This window comes from Dermacentor silvarum, chromosome 4, assembly GCF_013339745.2.
Source record: "Dermacentor silvarum isolate Dsil-2018 chromosome 4, BIME_Dsil_1.4, whole genome shotgun sequence".
NCBI classification, from domain to species: domain Eukaryota; kingdom Metazoa; phylum Arthropoda; class Arachnida; order Ixodida; family Ixodidae; genus Dermacentor; species Dermacentor silvarum.
In genome coordinates, this window is record NC_051157.2 from 98,774,071 (window position 1) to 98,794,925 (window position 20,855).

Genomic DNA, 20,855 nt, shown 5'->3' on the forward strand with positions numbered 1-20,855 from the left:
GTGTATACATGAGCTCGACGAAAACGCGTGGAGGTTGCTTGTCAGGCTGAATTGTATCTTTTAGGCTGAGCGAAATCTTAGCATGCAGGTCATGTGTTTACCTGTGCTCAGCAGTGCGCGCGAATCATTACTTGTTCTTATCTATATTTGGGTGTTCTTATATATGGACGTGTTTCAATAAAAGTTTGAGTTGTGAGTGAAGCGCTGCCCTGTTCACTTTCAGTTTCTTATTCCCCTATTCGTGTGTCAACTGTCGCGCTGCAAAAAAATAACACGTCACGGTGAACACCGAGCAATAAGCCCGCCTCGACATTTTTATATTTAGTTGCAGTACCTTACTGAACCAGCGGACAGAGTATTGAGCTAGGTGGGGTACAGGAACATAAAGGCATTAAACCACGAACACAGGGCACCTACTCATAATCAAAAGAAAATATACACCAGTGGTAATTACAGCAAAGACAGATCATCATTGCACAGAGAACCAAGAAATCCGCAATTACAGTAGGTAGCTTAGCAAATGTTATGACAACTGACGCGTATAACAAAACTAGCATTCCACGGACATCGCTATGCATTCTTAGAAACCACATGAAGCTGCAGCATTTCACGAAGAACCACTGGACCGTCTATCGGAACGAAGTCGCCGGGGATGATATTCCAAATGTGGACACCACGAAGCAGTGCAGAGGAATTCAAATAATCAAATTCTGAGCATTTACGTGACTAAACTAGGATATGAGGAACGCTGTAGTGGGGGGACTCCAAGTTAATTTTGACCACTTGGTGTTCGTCAACGTGCACCCAATGCACAGTAAAGAGTTTTTTTTTTTTTTTTTCATCTCGCCCCACATCGAAATGCGGCCGCCGCGGCCGGATATGGTCCCGCGGACTCGGGCTAACAGCGCAACACCAAAGCCATTGCGCCATTCTGGGCGGCTAGCGCATGCAGAGTGATCGGAATACAGTGTGGGACCCCATTTGTGACTGCAGCTTAAGTGATTAAGCAGCCGGCTAAACATGAGCGATGGAATTTTAAGCGGGAGACGAAACCACCATGAGTTATACGCATATTTATGTGAAAAACACACAAAAGAGCGACAGAGGCGCTCTTCTAAATGGCTTGAGGGAAATGCCATGCTTCTTAGCAGGTTGGTACATTTCAACATGCATGCACCTGCAGTTTGTCAGGCCTGAGCTGCTTATAAGACGCATTCAAACATGACCACGTCGAGATATCGGGTGAGCAACAGGAACTCAGAAGCTCTGTTCGCACGCTGTGTCGCATTACCTGGACGCAGCGCGCATTGGCGATTACGGCGCGCTTAACGCGGGTTTTACAAATAGTAAGGGAGACCGAGTACGACTTGTGACTCAACCACTTTGAGTTAAGCTCACGTAACTGAACCTTTACTCCAACGAAAGCCATCCGTATACATCTGCTGTACGAACAAATTGCATGACATACCATGTTGAGAATTTTTAACGTGTCATAATATAACACTATAGGTCTATCTGCTGTGTTAAGTATAGTCTGTGGTACTTACGTCGTATTTTGGCACCGATCGAATATGCTCGTAGGTGAGTGAGTTGAAGTAGAGTACCAGACGAGCAGGTGGCCTACGACAGGAATCAGAAAGAAAATATTTAAATGTCGTTCGGTCGGAGAAGTACTGATTAATTTGGAAGGTGTACGCCTTTCACGTTTTGCAGTGTCCCGAATTGCGCGTTAGGGTCTATCGCGGCGAGATATAACGCAAAAACTGCCGCACCCATGTTCTTGCTAAAGAATGAACAGCGGGAATGAACTTCAAGCGAATGCTCTCGTGGTAGTTATGTCTTGGTCATTGCGAAGCCTTGAGAAATGCGGTATAGCACAAGTTCATGAGCTCAACATTCATGTTCGAAGTGTTTGTCACGCTGATAAAAAATATGGTTACCCCAAAATGCACAGATAGTGACAGCTAGAAAATAAAGTTTTATTTCTCACCAATGACAGTTTTAAACGCGAACAGCTTTTCGGGTAATTAAGTGCTGCTTCTTGTCGGAATACTACATTGGTACAAAATTTACGAGACCGCTGGCGTCTTATAGTTGGATATCAGTTCCGGCACCATTATTGCAGCGAGGCACATGAAAGTGTGGGACATAATTTTTGTCGGTTTCTGTTGAGACTACGAAGTAACGCTTGACCGTCTACGCTAGTTGTGCTGTAGTATAGCTTGATTAGCAAAAAAAAAAAAGAATAAGATCGTCACCTTCGCTACAATAAGAGATGTAAATCTGACGTGCGAAAATACAGGATAACACCTTGTGTTATATAGAAAATTTTACTGTATACATTGTAGAAAGAAACATGTTATACTGTTCGCGTACTCGGATACTGTAGATGTTATATTGTTTGTTTGTATTCTGCTTGTTCATTTGCCCGTACTTTGATTATATTTAGTAATACCAATATCGTATGTACCTAATTATCTTGTTAGACATAACCAAGTTACCTAACTGTTATTACTTATATTGCTCCCATGTCCGCAATATTTATTACTGCGTGCCCTATTTATATAATTGCCCTATTTATGTAATCGTAGGAAGCCGCCTGTCAGTTGTTTGTAAACTGTGGGATTTCCTGTTGTAATATTTCTTCACAAACATAACTTTCGAAATAAACTTGACTTCACATGCATGATTGAGGTAAGCGCGGTGTATGATGATGCTAGAATTATGGACGCTTCCGTGGTTCCGCGAACTTCACTGAACTGCTTGATGAATAACGTCATGCGCTAATTGCGATACGTACCCGTTTTCCTTGGTCGCTCCCACAACGTCCTGCACCGAGAGCACAGAGTAAGTGAGGTACAACATGTGTAGCTTATGGCACGGAACGCAATGCTGAAAGAAGACATGCTGCATGCACACTTCACCAATGTTGAATCATGTTTCTCGGGACTTCAAGCTACATATACGAAGAACTAGAGGGAGTAACCGTGGAGTAAACATCAATGCCTTGTTTACTTTCTGGGCCTAGGAGAGTCGGAGAGCCTGTGCAAAACGGCCGCGGCGCACTGGCAAGAGCTTCGTGGAAGCACTAGCATCGCTCGCGCTGCATTATTTGCAGTCCGGTCACTCGTGTTCGGCCCCGAGACCACGCTGCGATTGAAAATCGCGCTGAATGTGAGATAAATAATACTTTGCGTCTAAAACGGCAGGAGGAAGTCGGTTTCAGCAAGCAAACTTCGAGAAAAGTGGGGTGCCGTGATTTTGTCGAAGTCAGCTGACTGAAAACCCGCGAGCCTATACGGTTGGTTGTCGGAGCCCTCACCAGATGCCCAAAGTGTCATGCTAGAACTCATCAAGACGCTTGACCTAGACACGGACTGACTTCATTCTTTATGGCCAATTCTCCTATACTCCATAGACTGGGACTCAGGTCCTCACTCCAATAAACTTGTTCTCTCTCTCTCTCGACAAAGGTGCGATCAGTACAGATATGAGAGAATCCCGGTCTTGTCCACACGTCGCGTCGAATTGAAAACAGGGTTTCCACGTAACATATTTCTCATGTTAAAACATCAAGTGAATTGGACTCCTTTATTTGGAAACATGCTCACCTCTTTCAGCTTCGTCATTGTCACATCCCTTGTGTAAGAGATGTCTCTGCGAAGAATGATAACAGCTCGTGTGAGTTTCGCCCACCCATATTTATGTGACCAATGAGTTGTCTCTAAAGTGAGTGAACAGATATCTTTGTTCACCTGCGAATCTTTCTTTATGAAAAACCCGTATGGGTTACCTCTGCAGCGACGCGCTGCAGTGCACGTTGGTGTCCGTTTTCCCTTTTCAACATTCATGGACATGACGGTTACGTAGCATACGAGAATTTTCGACAGGGCAGTCTCGGAAGCCAGTACGCAGCGCTGGACATTTCAGTTCGTCTGACGACTGCAGCGTGCATACAGTAATTCGGGCTGTCCCCTTATCTCTTTCACTCTGCTATCTCACTCTTTTACGCTACCCCAGTGTAAGTTGACCAACCGGGACCATACGGGCTAACGAATATCTTTATCCTTTCTCTCGTTTTCCATTCAGATTTATTGATCTTGGGAAGAGTGTCACCTTCCTGCTGACTAAACAGCACAGATGGGTCACAACAAAGTGCAGACTTGAAAGGGTCAACAGTGGGCGAAAAGGTCTCACGCTGCGGCTCTTTCTCAAAATGGAGCCAACGCTTGTGCCGCGGACAAGGCGACTTTTCATCGTACTCCTGCAATGACGGGCTTCCTCGTTGAAACATTGACTGCAGGCTGAGGATTCCATTGTTCACCCGCAGTTGATCACTTTCTGCTCACCGCAGAACGAGCCTGTCTTTTTTTAATGCTATTAGCATTCTTTGGCAACTTACCCCAGCTTGCGTTATGTCGGCATGTATCTGTGCATCTGTCTATGTACGTATGTCTGCACCTAACCTCTTTCCCGCCACCTTGGGACACTGGGTAGTCCAGGCTGCTGTGCTTAGGGAGCAGGGTTCAAAACTAACCGTTGGGAAAACTTGGGTCACAGATTATTAGCCACTAAATATGTGCCGCCCTTCAATAAACCTTTTCGTTGCCAACTTGGGTCACTGGGTATGAGCGGCCTTTAATAATAATCATTATATAAAACATATTATCAACAATTATGGACTAACCATCAGAGTGATTGGTAATAGCATTAAAGTCGCCAATAATCTCTAAAGGATGGATGTACCGACAATTTTATCGTTGCTCGCGAAGCAGAAGTTCAATTTTTTTCATTTAATGGAGCAGTGACGGAGCAAAGAAAACACTGGTCTACATGTGATCCGGGCACGATCACGACCAGGAGTTATATGGTCTTGAGTCACTGCTTTTTCACGAGGCATCTTCATTTCTCACCAGCGAGAAATTGTTTTCAGATAAATAAAGGTGATTAAGAGAGGCAGGTGAGCACTTATATTCAGGCCTCCTCGACGAGCCACTCGAAAGCTTTTCTAAGCCTATGACCATTGGCATGTGTTGAACAAGACTTTGGCAGATAAATTTTACTAGAGGCAAGCTTGTGAGCGAAAATCAACTTTTCCTTTCTAGAAATAACGTTGCGACTCGGGGAAGTCACAGGAATAAAAGCTATACATACGTTAAGCTATATTTGTCGTTATGCTTGAGCAGTCGCCCGGAAGTTAGTGCTTGCACCGCGAGAATCTTTTACTGGTTGTTTGTCACGTTTTAGAAAAAAAAAAACACACACACAAAAAAAGACAGGCGATTACAGATGCATTAGCCTTGTATAAAATGGAGGAAAAATTTCGAGCCATGTAATCAACATTTTCATTAACCGGCTGTCACGGCCGTCTTCGGAGTTTTCAAGAGAATCGCCTGTAAACATTCTTTACTTCGGCTCATTGACACAATGCTTGGTATGCAGTCCACTTGCCACTGACTATAACCTAATCTCAATCTACAGCAAGGTGCGGCAGCTAGTTCATAATACTGCCATCTGCTCGAACACACAGCCCTGCGTGGTAATACTTGCCAGGCTGCTTGCATCGTCAAGCATGAGATTTCCGGCTTCTATTCGCACAGCTGTCCAGCATCTACAGCAAGCTGCAGTGCCCCCCCCCTTGTTTTTTTTTAAATGTCTAGACGCGTTTCGCATGCGTTGTGTTTGCTCTGTTGCTGCTTATCAAGGGTTTTGGAAGGCTTCCGCGGTGTGCAAGCAGTTGTGGCGTTGTGTCACTGAGAACTAGGCCGTTAGCTCGACTCCAGGTAACGGTGGCCGTATTTTGATGAGAGTTCATGGAAGGTAAAAGACAAACCAAAATGAAAACGACAGTGTAACAAAATTTAGGCGCATGCTAACACGTATAGTCAAAATTATTTCGCAGACGCCTATTACAGCGTTTCTCATACGCAAATTTCGGATATGAAAACATTTCACTTATACGCGTTTGCTGGTTAGCCCTTATGTACACTGCGACGAAAAAAGAGAAAATGAGTGGGGCGAAAACAAAACAAAACAAATACCACACAGAGCGATTTCTTCAAAACCTTGTTTCAAATGTATTGAAATGAGACAATTTAAAAGATGAAAGAACTGGAGGGAGGTAACTGAAGAATTGAGTGAAAATGTCAAGGAAACAATAAGAAAGAGAAAGTTTAAGTGTACAATATAAGGTAACTAAAGAGAGAGCGTTAGAACCTAAGCGATCGCCTACCTAAGTGATCGCCTCCTTTTAATTATCGTCCTAGCTTTCGATGATTGTTGATCTTTCGACTGCCTGTTATCCTCTCGGGCAAGTAAACTCGACATGAAGTATTCGGGAAACTGTTCAACGCAATCGACCTCTTTGGTACCGTTCGCCAGGGGATGTTTCTGGTTTCCTTCTAGAATCGGGAACGGTTTGCACATGAAGACCTAACTTGTCATAGTTTATAACACATTAAGAGTACGCTCTTACTTGCAGGAACGGAGGCAGTTGCACTCTTTCTCGAGCGTCTTGCTGGTATGGGTTGTAGCGGCGTGTAGCGCACATGCTAGCACTGCAAGGGAACAGACATACACATGATGACGCAACACCACCGTTGAGGTAGTTGCAACTGCGACATGCATATCATATAAAAGTTCACGCTACTGCCGCACATTACATGGAAACGATAAATAACGAAGATGGAAGCGCTTCTAAGTTATCAAGGAAGCGCCTTATTAATTGAGCTCACGAGCAACCGCCTTGCGCTGACTTGCGGTTAAGGTGACAGCCGTTTCCAACGAGATAAGACTTCTACAAACTTGCTTATATAGCTTCGCTCATCATTGTCTACAGACGTGTAATGTTGTACGCCATGTTAGCACAAGAATGGGATGGCAACATGGATCGCCAAGTTCGTAACGCGAAACGCTGAAGACGCTATGCTACATTTACATGGACGGCATAACTATAGCAACAACACTACGACGTAGCCTGCTATGGAGTAGAGCGTTTGTCGCAGGCTAGCCGCCTAAGAGAGTTTGAACCTAAACGCTATTCAATGTCACAGGCTGCTCGAGAAACTGGCTGGGTGATGTCGCCAAACTTCGGCTTACTTCGGGTTCTGCGACGCCCTGGTGACATCCACTACGAGGTCATCCCTGATGCCCGTTATTGCCCCAAGTGCGGTCTGAAGTTGTGCACGCTGCGCACATGAAGTCGTATCTTTGCGGGAGACTGCTGTTTTATTGTTTTTTTATTATTTCAGATGGTTTGCCGCAAGCCATATGCATGGAGGTTAAAAGAAAGTCAGATAAAGTCAGAAAGTCACATAAAGTCAGTCAGAGACTCTGCATCGTGCAGGAACTGCAGCAGTGTCTCCGCAAACGTATTGTCCATCGCCCAACTGTTGTAGTGTTAAGGTAGGTCTGACTTCAGTCCAGCCTTTCTTAACACCTCAAGTCTGATCGCCCGCGTTTCAGGGCACTTACATCCAAAGCAGGTTTTGCTCTTGCTTTATGACCGCTTTTCTCGGTCTCACTTGAGGCTCTACGTCGAGTAATCTTTTAATCATTTAATACAATAACGCAAATGCCACGGTTGCAGTGCAGTGATCGTGAAGTTAACAGTGGGAGTAATAAGGAAAATCGATGCTTCAGCTTCTGCACGGTCATTGTCCACAAACGTAGCCGGTGCATGGTTCGCTACCTTAACATTCCTCTTCTGTTACTTATATTCTGGTTGCAGACTTCTGTTTTTGCTGAATTGAGACAATATATACAAAAACAAAAACGATGCCCTTGCGCGTTCTCTCTTCAAAAGCACGAACACATACACACAACGTCGCCTTCGGCGACTTGGGCGACTTTCATTTCATTTCATTTTGTTACTTTAAGGGCCACTAAGGCGTTACAGAGAGGAGTGGGTTAACGTAAAAGTGATAGCTTACAAAAGAAGTTGTTACAAAATATAATCAATTAAAGCAGACTGGAAGGTTGGAGAATCGATGATGGAGACGATGGCAGTCATGGCACATTCCATGACGATGGTTCGAGTCATGGCATGTTCTAGGCACAAAGGATGCGAATCTCTGATTGATGGGTCCTGAAGTGTGGCACTCCATCTTTTAAATGGTGATCTGTATGTAAGAACACATGAGCCGGGGCTGCAAACAGGGTATGCTTTAAACTGTCCTTGGTGTAAAATATGCTATGAAAAGTGCACAAGCGGACGATGCGGCGTCGAGTGGAAGGGTCTGGAATGGCCAGCGTCCTTTTTATGAGAGAAATACTGGCCAGGTGGGAGTAGGTAAAAAGTATGAAGCGCACGAAGTGGTTCTGAACCGATCCTAGTGTTAGTGTAAAAGACTCGTTGTTAGTGTCTGAAACGCAAGAGGTGTATTCGAGTTTTGGGGCGAACAAGTGATTCGTACAGCAGTAACTTTAACGATGTGGTTGTTAGAGAAAAAATCGCGGAAAAGAAAACCGAGCGTGCGGTTAGCATTATCAGTAACAAATTCTACATTCTACATGTGCATTTTAGGATAGATTACTTGATATATGAGCACCGAGATACTATACAGGGTGTCACAGCTATCACGCAGCACGATTAAAAAAAAAAGAGGAACGGCGTTACGCGAAGCCAACCTAGTGCGTATTGTTTCCAGTACAGTGGAGTAGCCGCCAGTAATTTTTTCGTTACTGAAATTTAAATTATTAATTGCAATTAATTATCTAACTCGAAAAGTACTGTCCTAATTATCAAAGTGCCAATGAGAAAATTCTAGAGCAACATGAAAAACTCCCGATACAGCTTTCTGTTGCTCAATACGTGCTACATAAATGTGTTTTTCCGAGTGTGAAAGAAGCCCGCGAATACACGCCGCTCGAGGCACTTTGCGTGTATTCGCGGGCTTCTTTCATGCTCGGAAAAACACTTTTATGTCTATAGCACGTATTGAGCAACGGAAAGCTGTACCGGGAGTTTTTCATGTTGCTCTACAACTTTAGCGTATGATGTTGGAAACAATGTTGGCAGTGTGCAAAGAACATGTTAGGCTCCAAGTGGTTAAGAAAGCTGGCATATTTTCTGTGCTCAAGTAATTTGCAAAGAATGGAAGCTAACAAAATGGGATGGTAATCCAAAGGGTTGAGAACGGTCACCGGGCTTGCACACTGCAACCACCTTGTGCACTTTCCAGTCGTCAGGCAGCGTGCCACACTTTAATGACTGTTTGAAAGTACAGTATAAGTCAACATGGTGATTGAGTAAGCGTCAGTACTTTTCAAGAACTTTTAATTAATTCCATCAACACTTGCACAAGAAACTTTTGTACTTAGGATAAGTTTCAGTATACCATCGAAATGAACGAAAATTTCTTCCTTCGGGGAAAAGAAATGGTCGCTGATTGCAGAAAACATAGGTGTAGTAGAATTGCTAAAAGTGTTCTTGCAAATGATTCATTAAGGACGAGACAGCACTCATCGCGTGTAACCAGGACGCCTTCTTCGCCCTTCAATCTTATATCATTCGATGGGTGGGTCCTAATAAGAGTCCAGAATTTGCGAGGGTTAGAAGCAAGTTACGCAGGAAGCATGTTACATAAAGTGTAAAATCATTGTATTCTACCGGTGCTAACATATGGGGCAGAAACTTGGAGGTTAACAAAGAAGCTCAAAAACAAGTTAAGGACCGCACAAAGAACGATGGAACGAAAAATCTTAGGAGTAACGTTAAGAGACAGGAAGAGAGCGGTGTGGATCAGAGAACAAACGGGGATAGACGATATTCTAGTTGACATTAAGCAGAAAAAATGGAGCTGGGCAGGCCATGTAATGCGTAGGATGGATAACCGGTGGACAATTAGGGTTACAGAATGGATGCCAAGAGAAGGGAAGCGCAGTCGAGGACGGCAGAAAACCAGGTGGGATGATGAAGTTAGGAAATTAGCAGGCGCAAGTTGGAATACGCTAGCGCAAGACAGGGGTAACTGGAGATCGCAGGGAGAGGCCTTCGTCCTGCAGTGGACATAAATATAGGCTGATGATGATGATGACGCTGGCGCAGCAGAAATATAATTCAGCCACCTGGTCATATTGTTGTTAGAATGCTTGCAGCAAGGCGAAATATACGCTTCTTTTTTATATGGACACTCCAAGCGGATTTCTGCCGTCGGCGTCGTCATTGCCGTCGCCGTGAGGTTCCGTAGAAAGTCTAACGGCGATAAAATCGTCGCCGCGCGCCGTATGCTGTATGTGCGAGTCAAAGCGCGCGAGGGACGCGCGCTTTCACGGGGGAGCGAACGCACGGCGGAGAGCAAACGTGACTTCTTCCGTCGCATGAAAGGCCGTGGGGGACGGGAGGGAGGGAGGGGAGGCGACGTTTAGCTGCGGCATCAAGTGCGTATCTTGCGACCGGGCGCGAGGGGAACTGGGAATCTCGCACGCGAAAGGAGGAAAGCGGGAAGGCAGCGCGGTAGGGAGGGAAAGCACTTTGCGCAGCGCCGGGCGGTCGCGCGCACCGTATCTTGAAAGCGATCTGCAACACGGCTCCTACCTTTGTATGCGCTGTGATTTCACTGCTCAGTTTCCGTTGAAGCGATAGACCGCACGAACCTTCGCTCGTTGCTGCTGGCGCGCTTGCTCACGCCAGCGTTTTGACAGCGATTGTGTGCGGATTGAGTGTTATCTATTCATGTTTGCTTGTGCGCACTGACACCATGCTTGTTAATTCAGTTAGTAAGCGAATGTGTCCAACTTTATACAGCCGATAAAAGTACTGTCCTTACTCCGTATAGCTCGCTACTAATTTGCTATCGCAACTGATGCTTCGCCTTTCGGGCAAAACGGCGTCTTTTTTCTTAAGCACGTGTTTTAAAGTTACATGGAACCAAGGCTCATGATGTGAGCAGAGTACGCGGCGAAGGGAAATATATCTATACGAGCGAGGCGCCTTTTTTACAATAAAGGGCCCAGTTTTCTTCAAGGTTAAGCTCCCCAAGGAGATGCAGGTGCTAGTTATAGTTAATGCGTAAAAATCAGCCTTATTGTAGTCGCGAATTAACTTAATTGGTTAGATGGGCTTTCTGGGCGGAACGGCATAGGGAAACGATAATGATTGACTGGTCGCTTAATCCTGGTAGGTGTGTTAGCGCGCGGTTTCCTCAAACGCATGAACACATGCACGCAACGTCGCATAATGCCTTCACTGACTTGAGTGATGTTATATCACTGATACCAAAACTTAGTGTATAACAAGTGACAGTTCGTGTCTGCTGTGCTAAGTCACTTATTTTTGGCTCACTCCTAGTGCAAGCGCAATGCAGATATCAGTGAAGCGTTTGGAAACCAAATACCGCGCGCGTTATAGCGTTACTCACTCTTCTTGTCTGCGCAAGTTCCGTGCCGTTGTGCCAGCTTGACGATCTGTGGCAGATTTGCCGACAAGCAACCGCAGTTCTCCACGATTTTCACCTGAAGGCACATGTTCAAGCAGTCCTGCGCACAAGAGTCGTAAGGGAGGCGGATGGAAAAAAGGCGGTCGCCATTCGTTTCTGCCTCATTACGAGCATAGACTGCCAACCTGACCTCGGTATTCATGAACGCTCTTTGTAAATTTGCTTATAAACAAGGCTAAGAAAAATAGAAAGACAAAGTGACCGCAGACGTCGAGGTCGGTGAGTGCTTCAGGAACAAGGAAAGTAATAATGAACAATTGCGCAAGTATCAACGCGAGGGGCAATACTCGCTTTTTTTGGCAATACGCTATAGGAGCGCGGTCCCAGGTTTCCTTGCTCGCGTGAGTTCCGTCCGCCTGAACGCTTTCTCTGCCCGTGCTGCCAAACTCGGTCCGTTGAACTCTTTTGCCGTTGATGCAGCGCTCTGTCACGGCGATATCCGTGCCCCCGTGCTGTCGTAAAGCACCGCTAAACCAGACAATACAGAAGTTCGCGGACGGAGATCCAGAGTGAGTGACAGTGGTCGAACAAAGTATCTTTTAGATATCTTTTCACTCCATCGTTTTCTCGTGGGAAGTATGGAAATATAAAATCTCGCGTCACAAGACCCATACTTGTAAAATCTGCTCAACTTAGCGCTTGCTTAAGTGGAGCAAAACTATACGAATGTGAGCTACGCTGCCCTGCAGTCAACCAGTCGTATTGATGTCAAACATTAGGGGTTTGAGATGTGTGAGCGTCGTTAAACTTGAAGAAGCCTGCCGTAAAGTTAATGAAGCTATAAGCTCGAAAGGGAGGTGTTTGAGTAAGGAGGTACAAGATCACTACGTTCGCGCGCTTACCTCTCGAGTGTAGGCGCCGTACATGTGGTCCATGTGGACCAACATGCGATGAGGCCAAGAAGAGCGACAGGGGTTGGCGTACGGCTCCGGTAGCCCCGTTTGCGCCAGCTGCGACCACGCAGGTCTCACTCAAGACACAGACAGTTCTTTACGCACTTTCTGCATGTGATGTTTCTCTAGTCAAATATTGACTAATAAGGCAGTGGGAAACAAGTATTTAGTGGACGTCCCTCCTGAGCAAGTACTCTCCTCCCACATCGTTTTTGTTCGGACAATTAGTCGCCAAACTCGCCCCCCCCCCCCCCCCCCCCCAGCTGACTGATTTAAGTTGGGGTCTGCGTAACGTGCGAAACCAAAATTTGGATCTCGTGACTAAATAAAAATAAGCGTAACTTGCACTGGAGGAGCAATTCTAGAGAGACAGCGGCGCTGATGGGCACCTAGCTAGTACTGGCTAGTCGAAGCACTACCAAGTCATCCCCAGCATTTTCCGGAATTTATTGATCGATTATCGATTGGCTATCGATTGGCTATGCGAGGTATTGGCCACGTATTTGGGCTAGGCTAAGCACTACCAAGTCATCCCCAGCATTTTCTGCGTTGTATTGATTATTTGTCGATTATAGATTAGCTATTTATTGGCTATCGATTGGCTATCGCAAGGTATTGGCCACGTATTTGGGCTAGGCTAAGCACTACCAAGTCATCCCCAGAATTTTCTGGAATTTACTGATTATTGAAAGATTGTCGATTGGATATTGATTGGCTATCGATTGGCTATCGATGACTGACTAAGCTTAAGTAGTCCCAGCCATGCTTAGCTAGACTTAGCCAGGCTCAGCTTCGCTAGTTCACAGGGGTATGTGCCATTGCGTTTGGACCCTTTCTGCACTACGGCCAGGATCGGCCCACATTTTTTGTCCGCGACGTACGGACTAACGGCCGGCTTAAACAGCTCCGCTTAAACAGAACTGTCGGCATCGGTGCGCGACACCGATCAGCATACGATCACTCTTGCATGTGGGATCACAACTCCCCGCGAGGCGCGCATTCCATGCAACCAGAGAAAAGTGGGGCATTCTTAGGCGTGCGCAAGGCATTCCATAGTTAAATGGACAAACGGGCCTCGGAGGCAGTCACGATGACTTCTAATTTGCCGCTGACTCCGCTAGAGCAGAACTCTACCCTGTGTGCAGAAATGAAGTTGGCGAGGCTGTGTCTCTAATCACAACAAAATATTTACGGAGTTGTTTGAAAGGGAGATGCTCTCTGGGCCTCCTAAATAATTGATCTAGCTTTGCTTCTCTTTTTCTCCAGATATGTCTGTGATTTGCTGGCAGCAGAACAGCCAGGATGCACAGTTACTCTCTGTCAGCCCTAAGACTGTCATACCACCAACGACGCTTTCGCGAGAGCACTTTTCGATGAAGTCACAAATCTGGTGATTCATAAATTGGAAGGTATTGGACAACCGTGCTCGTAAGTAACCGCTGCAACGTCGATTATCAGTAAAAGTTAGTACTAACCACATGTTACCCCGAAAAAAGTACGGCATGACATTTGCGACCGAATAAGAACATTAATTTTCTAGTAACATGTAGCTTCAGCATCGCACGTTAACGCTGTAAATGCGTTTCGGGCCGCATAACGTGTTAGCTGCGTGCTTGTTCACCCGTCTTGTGCTGTGGCTGTCCGAGTTCAGGCTTCACGAACTTAAGACGCGAGAACACAGTAAATCGATTTTACAGCTGTGTTACACCTTCCACTCAATAATTAAGCACTGCTTTGAGATACATATGTTTGACAGAGCTCCAAGGTCCCTGCTGTAATTTTGTGTGCAGTAGCTTACCGGGTACGAGTGAGATGTCAAGTTTTTTCTTTCTGCTCGTGTACTTCGTACTTGGGGAACCGAGTAAGAATATTTTCCAAGACTTACAAGCGAAGCGTGCAGGAAACAAATGTGAGTTGTGGAGGCGACATTACCAAATTGAGGCCGACGTAGGTAGTGTAGCCCGGAGTGATGTAGACGCTATCGCTGCACACTGAGAACCTGCGTCAAGAGTGTTAAGTGCAGTACATGTGTGTCGACGCTCACTATATAGCCTTCACGTAAACTAAACTTAGATCTTAGTTAATGATGATGAATTCGGTGTTTTGTACCGCAAGGGCCAAGCGTTGCCAAAGGGCGCCAAAACGTATATCGTGAAAATTTGCATACAATAGCACGCATGCGCTACGTGAAAAAAGGTCTCCAAAAAGATTTATTGTTCGGCACTCCTTCCGACGGTCTAAATTTTCGCCAACAGTATAATTATTATTTAGCAACACAACCTTCCCGGCATCGCCGCGCTTTCTTGACCCAAAACGCGAGATCTCTTAGTCTAAAGCTCTTTTATAAAAACAGTATATACTGTCTTGTAAAAAAAAAGTATGCTACGATATTGTGTTCTGTTCTACTGTGTAGAACAGAACACGTTTAGTGACTAATACTACAGAGCGGAAAGCGTTAAGTCCTGACATTGCATATGCCCTGTCCCGCTTCACCTCAGAACACGTTTGACACTTGTGAAATACAGATCAATAAAAAAAAAAGAAAGAAAGAAAGAAAGAAAGAAAGAAAAAAAAAACAAACAAGCGCAACGCTGATAATAGTCAATGCTTAGGGTTGCACTCATCAATGTTGGCAGTTTCTTCACAAATGTATAATTTCGCAGCACTTTGGCCGCGCACAGAAAGACAGAGGTGATATATCATTACTCCAACACTTCATAATGAAATCTGCGTTTTGTTTCCAGTTTCTGAACTTTGTAGCGATTCTGAGTGGTTTTCCGATGAAGCCCGTGCTTATCTTTATTAATACAACTATTTACACTCGTACTTTCTCGTATTCACGCCGTTTCGGCGCCGAAAGAGCTCTCGGAACTTACAAGGTTGGGTATTTGGTTCCTCTTAGAATGCGAAGTTGCCGTTCGGTACCAATAAACGAATAACTATAGGCCTGAGGAAGCGCAATTAATATTCGTGACGTTATAAGGAGCTGGTGCGAGGAGCCCATCGTGGTGACGCCACCTCTAATTGGCAATACCGTTTTTTTTTTCTGGCTTAACAAGTTTCCTCTCACTGATAACAGTGCATGACCTCATACGCAGGCGTAAGTTTACTAATAGTTCCTATTTAAACTATGCGTAATCGACGAGCTCAACCTGATCCTATACTGACACTTTCGATGTCGCCCTCACGCTCACCTGGTACCATGTGCGTGGACCATAACGATGAAGCCCGCCTGGTAGGAAGTGGGCAGGTACTCATCCAACTCCGGATTAAGCGTGAGCACTAGCCCTGCGTGACACCGGAAAAAAAGGCGCGATAAGAAGTGGACGCGTGGAATTTCCGTGCGGTAGAACGCCCCATTAGCGCTGTAGTCACGAAACTTACTGCAACCAGGTTAGAAACCAAGGTGCGAACAATGTGCATCAAGGTTTGAGACCGGGCTAGCTGGTGTTCCATGTTACATGAAGTGGACTGCCAAGTCATTGGCAGTACATTTGCCGGCAACGTGGTCACGGTCGGACCAATTCGCTTCAGGACAGCCTTCCTCCTTTGAGGTGAATGATACTAAAGGACAGCATTAAACCAATATCGCCGTGAATATATGTTTAATAGAACCAGACTGATGGGCTTACTGCGTAACTTGAAGTATAGCTAAAAAGAGCACGCAGGACGACAGAGCAGACGAAGGCACAGCGCTGCTAACTGATTTGCACATGGTCACTGTCATCGTACAAGAGGGAAAAAAAAAACAACAACAACCAGGGTAACAAAACTAGCGCCGCCACATAGATTACTTTCCAGCATTATCATCTGCCACAGGCCGCTGCCGCGATAGGAACGGGACAGTGAAACAAATGGACAGCTCACATACTTATTGCTTCTATTCATTTCGAACGCCTTGATAAAATATATATAGTTACTTGCCCCGAGTTTCTGTATATTCGCTCTATCAAACAAGGGCTAACAGCCACAGCGCGTGCAGTGTGCGGCTGGATGATCGGTCGTTGCCAGTTTGCTAACATTGTTAGAATGTTCCCGTAAGTGATCATTGAGGCATTTGCCCGTCTGTCCAATACATTTTATTAGGGGCGAAGCTCCTTAGGGTGTGGGTCTGTCCCTACTCTGTAGTATGTAGTAGTAGTAGTCGTCGTCGTCGTCGTAGTAGTAGGTAGCCACGTCTACTTTTATGAAAAAAAAATTCCGAAAGTTGCGTCCGCAGCGCGGAATCGAACCAGGGACCCCTCGCTTCCGAACGCGCGGCGCTAGCCACCACGCCACGAAGCGCACATGGACACACGCACCACGATGACAATAAATACCCAACTTTAACGAAAGACTGCGCGTTTCTAACGCGTTTGTGCTAGCGCGTTACGGCCCGTGTAAGAAGCTGGTGTAAGACGCTGTGGCCTCTCCGCCTTACCCCCGTATTCATAAACGCTCCTCGACTTGAACTTGACTTGGCACCGCCTTGGGCAGCGCGTTCGAAACGCGTTGAAGGCGGTGGCAAGTCAAGTTCAAGTCGAGGAGCGTTTATGAATACGGGGGTTATACTCTCTCAGCAGTCATGTGATGGCGTCGGCAAACGCGGTGCACGTTCCGGCATGTGTAAACGGCTGCGTAAGACGCTGTGGCCTCTCCCCCTTACTAGAGAGTACTGCACGTTTCTAACGCGTTTGTGCTAGCGTCCCCTTAAGCGGGAGATGGTGCAATTATAACGAAGGGCGCTGTTATAAAATAGGAATGACGTCACATATGGCGCGTGTCATTGGTGGAAGTTAATCGTTCGATTTAGTGCGGCGAGACGGGCGAATTACACGGAAGATTCACGGTTTACCGATGATTCCCTCCGGAGCTTCGCCCACTCATCATCATTCACCCCGTGGATATGCGGTGTTTTTTTTTTCGCGCATGACAAAGGAATACGGTAAACCACACCTTCCATGCATGATACAAACTATTCGCGGTGTTTTTTAAATTGCGGCTGTGGTGCTTCTGCGCAGTATTGTTTACCTTTACGCACAAGCCAAAAAAGTTTCAAAGGGCGGAACACACGACGTCAGCGCCAACTCGTTTCCCAATTATCTTCAGATTATGGCTAGCATAGTGGAAATACGGCACGACAACCACTTTTCTTGTCTCTGAACGCTTGGACAGCAGAGAGAGAGAGGGTAAACTTTAAAGGGAAAAGGCAAAAAAGAAGGAAAATGTGAGTGGAGCCCTTAGTCCAGGGCCCCACTGGCTTGAGCGGCTCGCTGGGCTTGGTCCAGGAGAGCCAGCTGACTGTCCTGTTCCTCGTCCGCAAGCCATGCCTCCCACTGCCTTAGAAAGTGTTTTTAGTAAATTTGTGTGTGTTCGCTTGTGGAGGTCTTCTGGCGCATGTGAGTGTGATGTGTGCCAATGTAGGCTTTTCGCCATATCACGGACATTCGTCTGCGTACGCTTCGCCATGTATTTGTCGTAGCTTGTGTAGATTAGGATAAATGTTTGTTTGGAGTCGGCGCCAATCCGTCGCTTGCCGACTGGTCAACTTTGGATGGGGCCTGCTGAACTCCCGTCTTTCCTCTCTTTGTTGTTCCAAGATATCTCTCGCAATCGTTGGAAAGTCCCTACGTGGCTGGTCCGACGCTCGGATATTTAGTACTCGAGAATCCGGACAAACATCACAGCGTTTTCTTAGCATGCTGTTAGCCACAGCCGTCAGCACCTGCAACGGGATAGCCAGCTGCGCTAAGGCGTGAAACTTGGCTTTCGAAGCTACTGTGCACAAGGTGATGACAGGATTTAAAAGAGTGTTTTGAGAACAAAGGTAATGATGCTTCATTGAACTAGTTTGGAGTGGGCTGATGTGAATGGTAAAATTGAATTATTTCCTCGGGGCTCGTAGCATCAACGCACGTGACTGTTGGAGAAATCAAGCGTGAGATCTAAAAACCCAACGAAGCCATTAAGAAGCTCTTCATATATCAAGATAAGCGGCTGGAGGCAGACCGTCGGAAAAGCGAACAAAACGCAAACGTTTCAGAGGCCGATAATTCATTGTCACATTGTAAAGCCACCAAATAAGCATCAGCATATACTCGTACGTAAGTACTTTGGTGATAACTGATCCGTCCAAGCGAGTGCGCGCAATCCTATGAGCGAGAAAGAGGTCGCTTAAAAAAGGTACGAGGCATTGAGCTGTGTCTTTTTCTCCGCTGTCGACCTGCGTGCCCTTTTGTGCTGTACCACAAGTTAAGAGTATGTCTATTGTTTTTTTTTATTGATTTGTCCACGCTTTGCCCCCTTTCCGGACGGTTAGAGGGTGGGGAATACAAACTCACAACAAAACCGTGACTTGCGCGTATATAATTATTCGCAAGCACAAACTGTTTGCTAAGAAAGTATTACAAAACGTACATTTACAGTAAAAAAAAAACTTAGTCAAACTCCACTTGCAATTTCATTTTATAAGAATAAACAAAATCAGCAGTTGCAAAACCCCTCCGAATTAGGTTTGTTGCAATCGACAATTGTTTTAAGAGGAAAAAAAGTCGCAGTTTCGCCCGAAAGGCGAAGCATCGATTGCGATAGCAAATTAGTAGACAGCTCTATGAAGTAAGGGTATTAGTTTTATTGGCCCTATAAGCTTGCAAACATTCGCTTACTAACTAAATTAACAAGCATGGTGTGACGCGCGCATAGGTAAACATGAACACATCTCCCTCGATGACCGAAGAAACTCGCTGTCGATACGCTGGAGTAAGGAAGCGCGGCAGCAGCAGCGAGCGAATTGACCTTCGTACTGTCTCTCACTTCAACGCGAACTAAACGTCGAAAGCACAGCGCATACGAAGCTACCGGCACTCGGCGTGGCGTACTTCGTCCGCATCGCAGGCGCTTTGAAGATGAAGCCTGCCCGGGCGCGCCCTTTCTTCACGTCGCAGATAGCTTTCCAGGCCGCACCGTAAACAGCATCAGCCGGAGCAGAACGCCCTCCTCCTCACTCCCCTTCCTCGCCTCCCCACCGCGCCTCGCGCGCCGCAGAAGACAGCGCGCTTCCGCCCACCTTCCTCCCTCGCGCGCGCGAGATTGAGCCGCGATCGTCGGCTGACCCTCGCAAGCTTTCACTCCCACATAATGCGTACGCCGCGCGGCGGCGATGTTATCGTGTTTGGACTTTATACGGAACACCACGGCGACGGCGACGGTAGAAATGTGCTTGGAGTGTACATGCAATTGCTATCGCAATAAAGCGATTAAAGGCATCAGCTGTGGAGGAATAAGGCATAAAAGCATAATTAAGATTTCGCTGTAAGATTTCATTCCAGCGCTTCTTGAGAGTAACATCCCCAGCTCTCATTAACCCCACAAAGCCCAAACACCATTCCGCATCGAAGATGCGGAATAAAAACAGCGTGTTTACATTTATTTCTGGCCATGGAGATATGTTTATTGGTACAAGGAAAACAATGAAATGTTATTGAATAAACATTAATTAATACGATAATTACTTAATTTGTAATTTATTTGCTGTACTATCACGACTGTAAACGTCCTCCAGCACATCAAAAACCCTAGTACGGGCTCTAGTTTAGGTCATTAGCACATAACTTTGAATTTTTAGGCATCAAATTCAGCGTATCAAAAATGATACGCTGGGCTTTGTGTGGTTAACGTATTTTTCTGCCTTTCCTGTGCCTACTAATGGATGAATGGATGAAACACTTTATTAAGGTCCTTTAGGGTGCCTACTAATGCCCCAATATTATTCAACTACCTAATCCTCTGGAACTCTGAACTGAATTAGCCTTCGCTTGGCACCGAATTCTGTTAGTGTAATGAAATCAGCGGTTATCAGCGATATTTTTCTTTCCTATTAGTGACAATTATAGTGACATTTTTTATTACCATCAACACATCTACAATGGGCTTTGCCAGTCCTCGCAATATTTTGCGTCCCATCGAGTTGCTTGACATTATATTACCAGCCCAACGTCAATTCTATAGAATATAATATAATACCAGCTGCATCTGTTTGTTCTCTGAACTGTTCCTCCATCTTAATGCCTCTTACATGCTTAGCTTCTTCGCAAGTTTTTTTGTTGCTGCAATTCTTCAAAGTTCAGTGGGCTAGTAAACCAGTAAATACTGGCACAATGCTCCTTTAGTGCACTGTCAGCGTGTATGCGCGTTTTCGACCTAAAATTGGACTTTATTACAAAAAAAGTGTAACTACACAGCTAAGCTTTCCTCCGATGTACACGATGACATCATCGTCTTGTATGGCCGACATTACCTGATTATGGACTGAGGGTATTTTTAAAGGGGGAGTGCCTGAAATATTAACCCGGTTCTTTTTTCATTTTTTAAACACGAAAGTGTTTTATGCCGGGGTCCACCAAGACTTCACTGACGTATTTCCGTCACGGAAATACGTCACACGAACATACACGAACATAATACAAAGAAAGAAACCAGAAGAAAAAGTTCCACAAACATGCAAAATTTGGAAATCGAACCCACGACCTCTCGGTCCGCGACGATA

General features: G+C 45.6%; 2 protein-coding genes across 2 annotated transcripts in view; one reads left to right on the forward strand and one right to left on the reverse strand.

Moving 5' to 3' along the window:
- LOC119450432 (sialin-like) overlaps positions 1-20,855 on the forward strand; it is a 233,203-nt gene that overhangs the window by 100,295 nt on the left and 112,053 nt on the right. The window lies entirely within an intron of this gene.
- LOC119448779 (acid-sensing ion channel 2) overlaps positions 1-20,855 on the reverse strand; it is a 30,643-nt gene that overhangs the window by 888 nt on the left and 8,900 nt on the right. The window contains exons 4-10 of the mRNA XM_049666498.1: positions 15,526-15,619; positions 14,264-14,330; positions 12,281-12,388; positions 7,099-7,187; positions 6,476-6,557; positions 2,801-2,829; positions 1,548-1,620 (exon numbers count right to left, since the gene is read on the reverse strand). Coding sequence (XP_049522455.1) covers positions 1,548-1,620; positions 2,801-2,829; positions 6,476-6,557; positions 7,099-7,187; positions 12,281-12,388; positions 14,264-14,330; positions 15,526-15,619 — 542 coding nt within the window. The remainder of the gene's footprint in view (positions 1-1,547; positions 1,621-2,800; positions 2,830-6,475; positions 6,558-7,098; positions 7,188-12,280; positions 12,389-14,263; positions 14,331-15,525; positions 15,620-20,855) is intronic.